Source organism: Dasypus novemcinctus, chromosome 1 (assembly GCF_030445035.2).
Source record: "Dasypus novemcinctus isolate mDasNov1 chromosome 1, mDasNov1.1.hap2, whole genome shotgun sequence".
NCBI lineage: Eukaryota > Metazoa > Chordata > Mammalia > Cingulata > Dasypodidae > Dasypus > Dasypus novemcinctus.
In genome coordinates this window covers 156923911-156936629 of record NC_080673.1, presented here as the reverse complement: position 1 = coordinate 156936629, position 12719 = coordinate 156923911, and the positions used below count along the sequence as shown (strand labels likewise).

The 12719-nt window shown below is 41.0% G+C and overlaps 1 protein-coding gene across 3 annotated transcripts in view; it reads left to right on the top strand.

The window, feature by feature from the left end:
• The first annotated feature begins 333 nt into the window (after positions 1-333).
• Positions 334-12719, top strand: part of SLAIN2 (SLAIN motif family member 2) — an 87026-nt gene continuing 74640 nt past the window's right edge. The window contains exon 1 of one of the 3 annotated variants that reach the window (XM_058298979.1): positions 334-1189. In XM_058298979.1, coding sequence (XP_058154962.1) covers positions 801-1189 — 389 coding nt within the window. In that variant the 5' untranslated portion in view covers positions 334-800. The remainder of the gene's footprint in view (positions 1190-12719) is intronic. The other 2 variants (XM_058298972.1, XM_058298985.2) reach the window with 2 other exon arrangements.

The window sequence follows — 12719 nt, the reverse complement described above, 5'->3', positions numbered from 1 at the left end:
ACAAATATTTGCTGAACAAACATACGAGGGAAACTGTTTCTCCACGTGGCCCTGCTGAGCGCCCACCCAAGAACATAGAAGGGGCGGGGGGGGCCAGAGTCGGCCCGCAGGTCCCACAGGCGGAGAACACACGACCCTCAACGAAAACGAGAAGAGAGAAGGCGGGGCTGAGCGAGAGCCGTGGTTAGAGATCTCTGTCTCTTCCGCAGACAACTCCACCCTCCTCGCCTCGAAAGGCGAGCCCGTTTTCCCAGCCACCCGCCGCGCATGCCTCCGCTGTCTCTTACGCCTACCAGAAGCACGTTCAGACACGCCCCTTCCGGCCAGAGCTCCGCCCCTCCGACGTACGGCCCCGCCCACCAACCGAGCCACCCTTTTGGTCTCGCTTCGCTCACCCGACCCCGCCCCTAACCCCGCCCCGCCGTGAGCTCGGCGCTCCGTCCTCTCAGCGCCCGGCGGCCTCTGCATCCACCTCAGCCGACGCTCTGAGGTCACTGACGGGGCCGAGCAGCTGGGGGGGGGGAGGGGGGCGGAGGGGCGGAGGGACAGAGGGAAGATGGCGGCAGAGGCCGGATATTGGCGCCGCCTCCCCCAATCCGGGAGCCGGCGCAGATGAGGAGGCTTGGTCGCGGCCAGCGGCGCTTCGGAACTCGAGCTGGGGGGACCCTGGCGGTGGGGCCTGGCCCTGCTATATGCCGGCGCCTCGGCTAGAGTGAGCAGCTGCGGCAGCGACGCCTCTTTCCTCGGCTCTTGCCCTGTCGCTGTGAGTCCGAGCGGTGGCGGACGGCGGCGGGGCCGGGATGGAGGACGTTAACTCCAACGTGAACGCGGACCAGGAGGTGCGGAAGCTACAGGAGCTGGTGAAGAAGCTGGAGAAGCAGAACGAACAGCTGAGGAGCCGGTCGGGCGCCGTGCAGGGCGCTGGCCCTTTTGGGCCCGGCAGCCCGGTTCGGGCAGGCGCGTCCACTCCCTCCTCGGGTGCGGCGTCCCCTCGGGGTTTCCCCCTGGGCCTCAGCGCTAAATCCGGCTGCGGAGCCGGGGCCGGCCCGAGGCGGACGAGTAGCGAGGAGCTGCGGGACGCCACCTCCTTGCTGGCGGCGGGCGAGGGCGGCTTGTTGGATGAGGTGGAGCCGCTGCGGCCCGAGGAGCTGGAGCGCCTGTCAGGCTGGGAGGAGGAGGAGGAGAGCTGGTGAGCGCCGAGCGCCGGGCGCCGGGTCGGGGCTGGGCGGGGACGGGCCCGGGGGCGGAGAGCGTCGCCTGAGGGTCCTCCGGGTGGGGAGCCTCGCTTTGTGTAGCGGGATCGGCTCTCTGTCGGGGACTCGTGGTTTTCTTCCTTTGGCTGCGGATAGGTCAGCTAGAGTTGGGGGTTCGAGGCGTGGGCAGGGAAATGGCTTATAGCTAGTTCTCGGGCTGTAAGACCCGTTGATAGGGGAGCTCCTGTTAGGGTCTCCAGTTGGCACAGCCTGAGAAGGGCTGCTCGCCGTGGGAGGAGTCGGAGGTGGGAAACTGCTTTGTAGAAAGGGATCCTGGCTTTGTGTGTAATGCCGACTTTCGGACGGTGGCCTGGGCATTTTGGATGTCGAGGAGGGGTCTGCTTGATGAGATGATCGCTGGGCGCGGGGGACACCAGAATTGTCTACGTCTAGGTCTGTGCAGTGATGAGTGTTTTGGACTAGGGTGAGATGGGAACATTTCTGGAGGGGAAGGGGAGACTGTGAATCAGCACTCCCCTTTGGGTAGTGGGGTAAAGCTTGCTTTGTATGAAGAGGTATGGTGCTGCTTTGTGTGAAGAGTCAAGAGCGGACAAAAAGCCCTAGCTCATATTTTTTATTTTTTAAACATTAAAAGGGTTGGGAAATTTTTTCCGACCTGCAGAGTGACACTTAGCACATCCATCTTTCGTTTCTATTTCATCCTAGGGCCTATTTAAAAGTATAAACCAAAGCTGTATTGTCATAAGCCACTTGATGAAATTGTGATCCACGCCTGAATATCACTTCCATAAATAGAAAGGACATGGGAGGCTTTTTCCTCATATTTTAAAAAATGTCTCTAGGAAATCCTCTCACTTTTAATTCATATCTTTATAAAATTTTAATTTTTAGTTAAAATATCTGTTGAAACTGAAACTGGTAATTTAGTGAAATCAAAATCCTTCAGACTCTAGTATTGCAAGGCTGGAAATTTGCAGAGTACTGAATGGTGAAGAGCTTTGCATTCACACCAGCCTAGATTCAGGTCCTGGGTCTGCTACTTACAGGTTGTATGACTTTGAGCAAGTTACTCTGAGTCTCGTTTTCTTCCTTTATTTGATGGAGAAAATAATAGTTCTTACCTCAGTAGGGTTGTGAAAAAGTAAGTGAGATAATCTCTATATATATGCTTTTAGTCCTGGGTCTGGCATATAATAAACTCCAAGATTAACTATTACATTACTCTTAAACCTGGTTATTTAAATCAAGCTATATTCAGTGAGCTGTTACAGGATCTTTTTTGAGATTCTAAAAATTCTTAAGTGTTGATCTTTGTTCATAAGGCCGTTATAGTCTTGTTGGGAGCCAAATTTCATACAGTTAAATAAGCTAGAATGTATAAATGAATTGCCAAAAGAGTGAGAGGAACAAAAAGTACTGAATGTGTTCAGAAATTGGGACCAGAGTAATAGTCCAAATTGGAGCCTGGGGGCGGGAATGTAGGAAGGGCATTTTATGCTTTGACAACTGCTAGAGCAGAGTTGGAGGAATTTGTAACTCCCTATTAAGATTCGAATGACAGAGGTACTCTAAATATGTACTGTTAAACCTTTATTTTATCACCACGTGATACCCAGTATTATTAGAGCTGACTATGGTAGTGACAGTTTTTCATGTAAGTGTGAAATCATGTCCTACCAAAGGAATCCTGGTTACATACACACTTTGAGACCCAGAATCATTTAAATGTGTTTCACATGCTTCTTCTAAGTGCCAGTGATAATGATTCTCTTAATAATGAGGATTAGCTGCACTCATCGGCCCATTTTAGATTATGTATTATTAGAACACGTTGACTGCACTTGGAGAAGCTGATGTCTTCAGCTGCTTTGGCTTTTGAGTATAGGGTTTGTTCAGGTAAGTCAAGTTTTCATAGATACTGTGCCAGGAGTTTCTTTTGACCATATGGTTCCTGTTTAATCTGTTGATCCTGGCTGCATATCTTGTTATTATAAATGTCCTACACTTTTTCTGAAAAATTTTGTGTGAATTAAAAATCTGATAAATCATATTTAAAATGCTTCAAGGTATGTATTTGGGGTATAAATTGGAATGGGGTGGGTGTTAGTGGCAGGTAAAGCAAGGTTCATATAGTCAAGAGTTTTTTCTTTCTTAGCAAACTAAAAATCTACCTTTCTGTAACTTCTACCCATTGTACCTTCTTTTCTACCTAGAGAAATGTTTTCTTGCCAAGTGTATACCACATAATGCTAATTCTGAAACCAATTTTATTAATGCTGGACTTTTTTGATATCCTACTGCATCTTGAATATAGTAAATCTCTAAGGAAACTCGTTTGTTTCCTAAACTTACTTGAGCTCCCAAGGAACTAGTATCCTATAGAACACATTTAGAAAACAGTACTCTATAGCGGAAGCTTTCACTTTTTTTTTTTTTTTTGACCCAGTTTCATGGTAAGAAATACAGTTTACATCACAGCCTAATACACACATGTATATGAATAACTGAAACAAAAGTTTCACAAAAACGCTGGACATTTTTAGTACGTGATGGGTTGTTATTTTCTATTTTGTTTGGTTTCATTAGGGGAAAAAATGGTGTCAACCCACGTACAAACTTGATTTCATGATTCATTAATGAATTGTAACTCTTAGTTTGAAAAACACTAGTTTAGAGCAACACAGAAAAGTCTAGGAAAGGGAACTAACATCATTGTGTATTGCAATATGTTATAAGCTAGGCACCTTATAAACATTTTTTCATCTAATTGCATTTAATTCTTATCCATTTTACAAGATAGGTATCATTTTATAGGAAAGAAACCGTATTATCTCTCTCTGCATCAAATAACACAGTAAATGACAAAGCTAGGATTTGAATCCAGGTTTTTCTGACATGGAAGGCTATGCTGTTCCCATTATGCTTTTTCCAGATATAACCCATTTTGCTGCATGAGTGGCCCCTTCAGATATTTGAAGACTACTCTCATATTCCTGCTGATCCCTTCCTACCTCCAAACTCACTGAACGTTCTCTTCTCCAGAGTAAACTATCCAATTTTATTTATTTATTTTTTAGATGATGTGATTCTCTGATCTTTCAGGCATCATGGATATTTTCTCTGAATGAACTTCAGTTGCTCATTGACATTGAAGATGGTAACCAGAGCTGCACTCAGTATTTTAGATCATACCATACCAGAAGATGGTAACCAGAGCTGCACTCAGTATTTTAGATCATACTTGATGAGACAGAGTGCGGTGGATATACCTTGCTGAAGCGAAATGCTATTATTTTTGAAACCAAATATTTCATGAACATTTTTAGCTTCTGTTACTTAGGCTTAATCTGAGCCGGTAGTGTCAACTAACACTCCCCTGTCTTTTATCCATGTTATTAAACAGAGTCTCCCTAACCTCATTTTGGTGTAATAAATATTTTTGGCTTCAATATGAGGCTTTTGTATTTCATTTTATTAGTCTTGATTTAGGCATAAACATATCCATTCTTTCTGTTTTTTTAAATTGTGCTAAAATATATGTAGCATAAAATTTGCCATTTTAATCATTTTTAAGGTACAACTCAGTATTATTAATTACCTTCACAATGTTGTGCAACCATCACCACTACCTATTTCTAAAGTTTTTCATCACTCTGAACAAAGACTGTTAACCAGTAAAACTCCCCTGTGCCCTCCCCTTTCCAGCGCTTGGTAGCCGCTTATCTATTAGGTGTCTAATTTTTCGTCATCTTCATATTTGGTAGATATACTTGTTAGGTTGATAAAAATATTAAATTGGAAAAAGTGAAGAAATCTGAGGTGTATAAACTTGACTTCCTCCAGACTGACACCATTCCATTAACACACATTGTGGTTGTTCAGTAACTATTAATTTTACCTATTATGGTGAGGCCAATATGACATTTTGTTTGTGTGAATATTATGACAGATTTTTGCCAAATGCCTTGCTGTAATTAAGCTATACTATACATATAGACTTCCTATGCGTAATCAAGCAAATGTATCAAAATAGAATTGCAGTTATTTTGGTATAATTTGTTCATGGTGAAGACTTTGGCTTTTACATAGTAACTTTCCCCTTTTCTAACTTCACAAACAGTTGGTTTAATCCCGTTTTGAATTTTGTAAGGAATCAGTTTGGTCTGTAACTTCCAAGTTTTATTGTCTCAATTTCTTAACTGCTGAAACAAAGGCCATGCATTGGGTTGGCTTGACAACAGCAATGCATTAGCTCATGGTTTCAGAGGCTAGCGGGCTTGTATCTACTGGCTGGCAGGCAGTCTTTGGGCTCCTTGGCCCATATATGGCAATGCACATGGCAGTGTCTTCTTTCTCTTCCAGGTTCCATTGACTTCCAGTTTCTGGAAATTCCTGGTGGCTTATCGTTCTGTGTCCAATTATCTTTTTTTATAAGAACTTCAGCTATCTTGGATTAAGGCCCACCCTCATTCCATTTGGACAGACCTTAACTAATTATACCTTCAAAGGTCCTATTTACAAATGGATTCATACCCACAAGACTAGGGTTTGGGACCAGATCAAACCTTTTGTGGGGAACATGATTCAATCCCCACCAACCACTTCTTTTTTTATAAATTATCATATTCCCTCCTATCTGGCTTTTGACTCTGCCCTTGTTTGCCATGATTTTTCAGATTGACAGTGACTCAGTGATAAAATTCCTGTTCTTTCCATCATTTGGGAGGGTACACTTGAACCCATTTCAACCACATTCTGGTTCACTGTCTATCAGCTTACCTCATTTGAACCTCAATTTTCTTTGAAGAATGTTTGTTCTGCCCTGTCCATTTGAACAAACTATTCACATGGTAACAGAAGCTAAAGAACAGTTGAATATTTCTGCCTTCTCTTAGTCATCTAGACATCTCAGACTAGATTTTGTCTCCATTTTTTGTGCTTTCTCTTCTTTGTACTTCTGATCCCAATGTGGTTTTTTGTGTTTTTTTTTTTTTGATCCTTCTGTTTTTTTTCAATGAGATAGAATTTACAGACCATAAAAATCACCCATTAGAAATATATAATTAATGGTTTTTAGTACAGCCACAGAGTTGTGCAACCATCATCTCTAATTCCAGAACATTTTCATCACTCCAAAAAGAAGCCCCAACCCATTACTTATCATTCTCCATTCCCTCCTGCACCCAGCTCCACTAATCTACTTTCTGTGTCTATGGAATTGTGTATTATGGTCATTTAGCACAAATGGAATCATGTGAGGCCTTTTTTTGTCTGCCTTCTTTGACTTAGCAGAAAGTTTTCAGGGATCATTCAGATTGTAGCATTTATCAGTACTTCATTCCGTGGACATGGGTGCCTTTCCATTTATTTAGGCCTTCTCTAATTTTAGCTATGTTTTGTAATTCAGTGTATAAATCTTGCACTTATTCTGTTAAATTTATTGCTTATTATTTTATTCTTTTTGATCCTATTGTAAATGATTTTGTTTTCTTAAAATTTTTCTGATTGTTCATTGTTAGTATATAGAAAATATAATGGATTTTTAAAAATTGTATTATTACCTTTATTTTTTAGGAGGTACTGGGGATTGAACCCAGAACCTTGTACATGCAAAGCAGGCAGTCAACCACTGAGCTACAGCTGTTCCACTACAATTAATTTTTATTTACTTTATTTTTTTTTTGAGGTACCGGGACTGGGGATTCAACCCAGGAACTCGTATGTGGGAAGCCGGCACTCAACCACTGAGCCACATTGGGTCCTCTGAGTTGTTGTTTTTTCTTTGTTTTGCTTGTTGATTTTGTTGTTGTTGTTTGTTTGTTTTTAAGAGGCACTGGTATCAAAGCCCGGGACCTCCCATGTGGGAAGCAGGCGCACAATAGTTTGAGCCACATCTACTCCCCTATAATTTATTTTTGTATATTCATTTATCTTGCAACCTTACTAAACTTGTTTCTTAGCTGTGGTTGTATTTTTGTGTGTGTGTGTATTCCTTATGATTGTCTGTATACATGATCATGTCATCTTTAAATAGATGCCTTTTACTTTTCCAATCTGGATGCCTTTTATTACTTTTCTTGTGTCATTGTCCTTACTTGAACCTCCAAGTATTCTGTTGGGTAGTAGTGGTGAGAGTGGACATCTGTCAATGTGATTTTAAAAGTTCTTTTTATTGCTCTCTTATTTTTCATAATAGCTAACAATTATTGTATTAGTATGTGACAAATACTGTGCTAAGCACCTTATATGCAACATTTTCTATTCCTAACAACCCAGTATGGTATGTAATTAAACCCATTTTAAAGATGAGGAAATTAAATAACTTGCTTATAGTCATTCAGGTATATGAATGAACTAAGATTGGAACCCAGTCAGTCAAACTCTATATTTAAAGGTTTTTTTAGCTCTCACCTGATTATGTTATTCTTTTTTTTTTTTTTTAAAGATTTATTTATTTATTTAATTCCCCCCCCTCCCCTGGTTGTCTGTTCTTGGTGTCTGTTTGCTGCGTCTTGTTCCTTTGTCTGCTTCTGTTGTCGTCAGCGGCACGGGAAGTGTGGGCGGCGCCATTCCTGGGCAGGCTTCTTCTTTCTTTTCACGCTGGGTGGCTTTCCTCATAGGCGCACTCCTTGCGCGTGGGGCTGCCCCACGCGGGGACACCCTTGCGTGGCACGGCACTCCTTGCGCGCCGCGCATGCGCCAGCTCCACACGGGTCAAGGAGGCCCGGGGTTTGAACCGCGGACCTCCCATATGGTAGACGGACGCCCCAACCACTGGGCCAAAGTCCGTTTCCCCTGATTATGTTATTCTTAATACTGACACATAATTATTCTTTGGCTATTCTGTGTCTCCCCTATTATCTTTTTTTTTTTTTCTCTTTATGGATATCCAGTTCTCCAGGCATCATTTCCCCTATTATCTTTTGATCGTTATTCCTTAACATTCTGAGCCATGTATATATTTTTATAAGTTTCTTTATATGAGGACCTCCTTTGTATGTATTCTTCTTATGCTACATTGCCCTTTGAAGCCCCTAGGAGTCATATAACATAGTAGCTAAGAGCTATAACTCTAGACCTAATAGCCAGAGCTGGAATCCCTGTTCCCGTACTTGTTACTTGTGTGACCTTGGGCAAGGCACTTAAAAACTCTGAGCTCCAGCCTCTTTATTATATCTAAATAGAGAAAACTATTGTGCATACCATATAGAATTAAATATAATATATATAAAGTGTTTGGAATGGTGTCTGGCACAAATGCAGTGTATAAGTGTTAACTTTCATGGTCACTGTCGTTATCATCATTGTTTTATCTTAGTTCTGGCTATCTTTTCATTGAACTTTTAATTTTGGAAAATTTCAAATACATAGAAAAGAGTGATTAGGTAAATGAACTGCCATTTACCACCCATCACTAATATTTACTAACTCATGCCATTCTTTCTTCTAAATGAGTTTTAGATTTTTTATTTATCTGCTCTGCATTGTTGTAGATGAGAGTTTAATATTGCAAATGTGTACATGTAGACTGTATTATTTAGTCAGAATTTATTAGTTAACATTTGTTAACATCCAGAAGTTTGTCATTTTATTATTATTTTCCTTTTTCTTTGAAAGATCATTAATGCTGACACAAACCTCCTATATCTGTAATGGAGACAACAGACGAGAATAAAGATGTTAGGGAAAACTGATATGAGCTGTCAGACTCTTTGTTGGGCCCTAGGAACTTTCTCCTAACATAAATCATTTTTAAAAAATGAAATTAGAAATAGACTTTGAGATCAGGTGGTATGATATCATGCCTTGTTTTTAAGCTATTTAATATTCAAGTTGGCCACAGCAGATGATTATTTACTTAAAGATTTTTGAAGTTACAGATACCATAGTCATCCTGGTATCTCATATACTGTTAAATTCATTTTCTTTGCAATTCATTTTCTCTTAACTATCTGAAGACAATTTACACTCAGAGTGACTTCTCATCATTAAATTTTTCTGATATGCTTCCTCAATTTAAGATAGGTAGGTTATGAGTTTTTTACTTTTATGTTTTTCACTCATGTCTCTTCTGAGTGACTTATTACATTATCTCTGATTTATGTGTGCTCTTTGTAGGGGACGACGGGTAGAATTTGCCTGTAATTTAATATAAGGCGAGGATAATAAGGTAGTTTCATTTGTATGATTATCACCACTTATGTGAATAGTATTGCATTTGTTCATTGACTGACATATTGGGAAGTTTTATGTTTCCTAGACTCTTATACTGAAGAAATGTTACTGTAAAGATATTTGGCTTGTGTTTGTAAATAATTTAGATGGAGCAGATGCTATACATGTAGATGCGGGTTGTATTCCCTTTTTTTTTAAAAAAAAGATTTATTTATTTATTTATTTCTCTCCCCTGCCCCCCCACCCTGGTCGTCTGTTCTCTGTGTCTATCTGCTGCATTGTCTTTGCCCGCTTCTGTTGTCAGCAGCACAGGAATCTGTGTTTCTTTTTGTTGTGTCATCTTGCTGTGTCAGCTCTCCTTGTGTGCAGCACCATTCCTGGGCAGGCTGCACCTTCCTTTCTCGCTGGGCAGCTCTCCTTACGGGGCGCACTCCTTGTGCGTGGGGCTCCCCTATGCGGGGGACACCCCTGCATGGGACGGCACTCCTTGCGCACATCAGCACTGCGCATGGGCCAGCTCCACACCGGTCAAGAAGGCCCAGGGGTTTGAATCGCAGACCTCCCGTGTGATAGGCGGATGCCCTAACCACTGGGCCAAGTCCAGTATTCCCTTCTTAGCAGTGGTTTTCTAGTTATTGTCAGAAGGTTTAAATTTTTTTCATTAACGAAACAAATACTCTGAACCCTTATATGTGAATAGCACAAAGTTGTAGAATGCTGAGAGACAAAATGATGATACAAATTCTTACTTTCTTAGAAAATGGAATTTGGCCAAGAAGAGCCATGTAGTTGGTAAAATATATTACAGTCATTATTGTTTGAGCACATTCTATAGGCCAGTATTGTGAAAAACATTGTATGCATGTTAAATCATTTAATCTGTACAATAGTTAGTTGTAGTTATATTGATACCACCATTTCAAGAGTTAAGGAAACTAAACCAAAAGTCACATAACTAATAAAAAATTGAGATGCACATCAAGTGTGAAAGTCACATCTAATGAAGAACCTTTGTTCTAGATTTATTTAGCTTATAGATATTTAGCTTGGCAAGAGAATACTTTTTAAACATTTGAAGGACTATAATAGGATTGATTATTAGACTTATTCTGTAAAATTTTAGAGATCACCATGTTGGGGATTGAGGTCCCGACTCCTGGTCCTGTGGATGTGAACCCATATGTAAATAGGACCTTTTAAAAGTATTAAGTTGTGCTGAAACTGAATGAGAGTGGACCTTAATCTAAGATGGCTGAAGTCCTTATAAGCATAGGAAATTGGACATGGAAGGAGAATCCATGGACAGCAGCCAGAAGCTGAAAGTCAATGGAATCTGGCTACTCCAGCTCTTTTTTGGTTGCTCTTTGCATGGGATGTCTTTTTCTAATCTTTCACTTTTAACCTGGTTGTGTCCTATAGGCAACATATAGATGGCTCATATTTTTCAAATCCATTCTATCAGTCTGTCTTGACTGGGCAGTTCAAGCCATTAACATTCAATGTTATTACTGTAAAGGCATTACTCACTTCATCCATTTTGCCCTTTGGCATATTGTACTATTGTCTGTCTTTTTACCCTTTAATTTACCCTTCTAATAATCATCTCCAAGTCTCACAACCTTGTTGCAGCACTCCCTTTAGTATCTCTTGTAATACTGGTCTTTGTTTACATATTCTGTCAGTTGTTGTTTGTAAGGACTTTGAACTCACTGTCAATTTTGAATGACAGCTTTGTCAGATACAGATTTCTTGGATGGCAGTTTTTCTCTTTCAGTATCTTAAATACATCATACTACTTTCACCTCTCCTTGGTTTCTTGTGAGAGGTTGGCATTTAATCTTATTGAGGTTCCCTCGTATGTGATGCTTCACTTTTCTCTTCTTGCTTTCAGAATCCTCTCTTTATCACTGATATTTGTCATTCTGAATACTAGGTGTGTTGGGGTAGGTCTGTTTGGATTTGTTTTGTTTGGGGTGCATTGTCCTGCTTGGATATTGAAATTTTTGTCTTTCATAAGGTTTGGGAGATTTTTGGTTATTATTTCCTCAGATATTCTTTCTGCCTTATTTCCATTCTCTTTTGGGACACTGATAATGCATATGTTTGTGCATTTCATGTTATCGTTCACTTCCCTGAGACCCTGTTTCTATTTTTCCACTCTCTATTCTCCTATCTTTTCCATTTCAGATGTTCTGTCTTCGAAATCACTCATTCTGTTTTCAAGCAATTGACATCTGTTCTTATGAGCTGCTAGTGGTTTTTTTCCTTTGTTTTTTAGAAGGTACCAGGGATTGAACCCAGGACCTCGTACATGGGAAGCAGGCTCTCAACTGCTGTTCTACATTTACTCCCCTCTCATTCTCTCTCTCTCTTTCTTCTTTTTCTCCCTCCTGCCCAGAGATGGCTCCCTTGTGTGCCTGCTCTCTGTGACTGCTCATCTTCTCTAGAAGGCACCAGAAACCAAACCCAGAACCTCCCATGTCGGAGGCAAGTGCCCAGCAGCCTGAGCCACATCTGCTTTCCGCTGATTGTGGTGTCTGCTCGTTGAAGCATTATGGCATCTGCTCATCATAGCATTTGCTCATCTTCTTTAGGAGGAACTGGGAACTGAACCTGGGACATCTGATATGGGAGGTGGGCGCCCAGTTGCTTGAGCCACATCTGCTCCTCTCTAATGTATTTTTAATCTCATCCATCTTATCTTTCATTCCCATAAGATTTGTAACTTTTCTTTACAGACTTTCACATTGTTCTTTATGCTCACCCAGTGTAGTCTTAATATTCTTTACCTCTATAGTCATAATTTCTTTCTTTAAGTTGAATTAGGAAAGTTTTGTGATTATTATTGGTTAATTGTCTTAAATCTGTTCAGGATATATGGTTTGTTCCTTTGTCTGGACCATCTTTTGCTGTTTCCTAGTATGGCTTGTAATTTTTTGCTGATGTCTACAAGCTGTATTAGTCAGGGTTCTTTTGTGAAATAGAATCAACAGGAGCTATCTGTCAATATTATGAGATTTATAAAATTCTCTCATATAACCGTGGGGATGCACAAGTCCAGGTTATGCAGGCAGGTTGCAAACCAGGGGCTCCGGTGAAAGTCCAGTGAAGGTCCTTGATGAGTTTCTGGGAGATGTTGGCTGTCCAAAGATGAGCTGGGAAATTCTCTGTGACTATTGAAATCACTTCCACTTTTAAGTGATTCAACTGATTAGATAACACTCATTGCTGTGGGATAGTAGATGTAATCAGCCTTCTATGCAGTAAACTCACTGATGACTAAAGCTCATAAATGCCCTTACGTTACAGTTAGCCCAGTGCTTGCTTGAC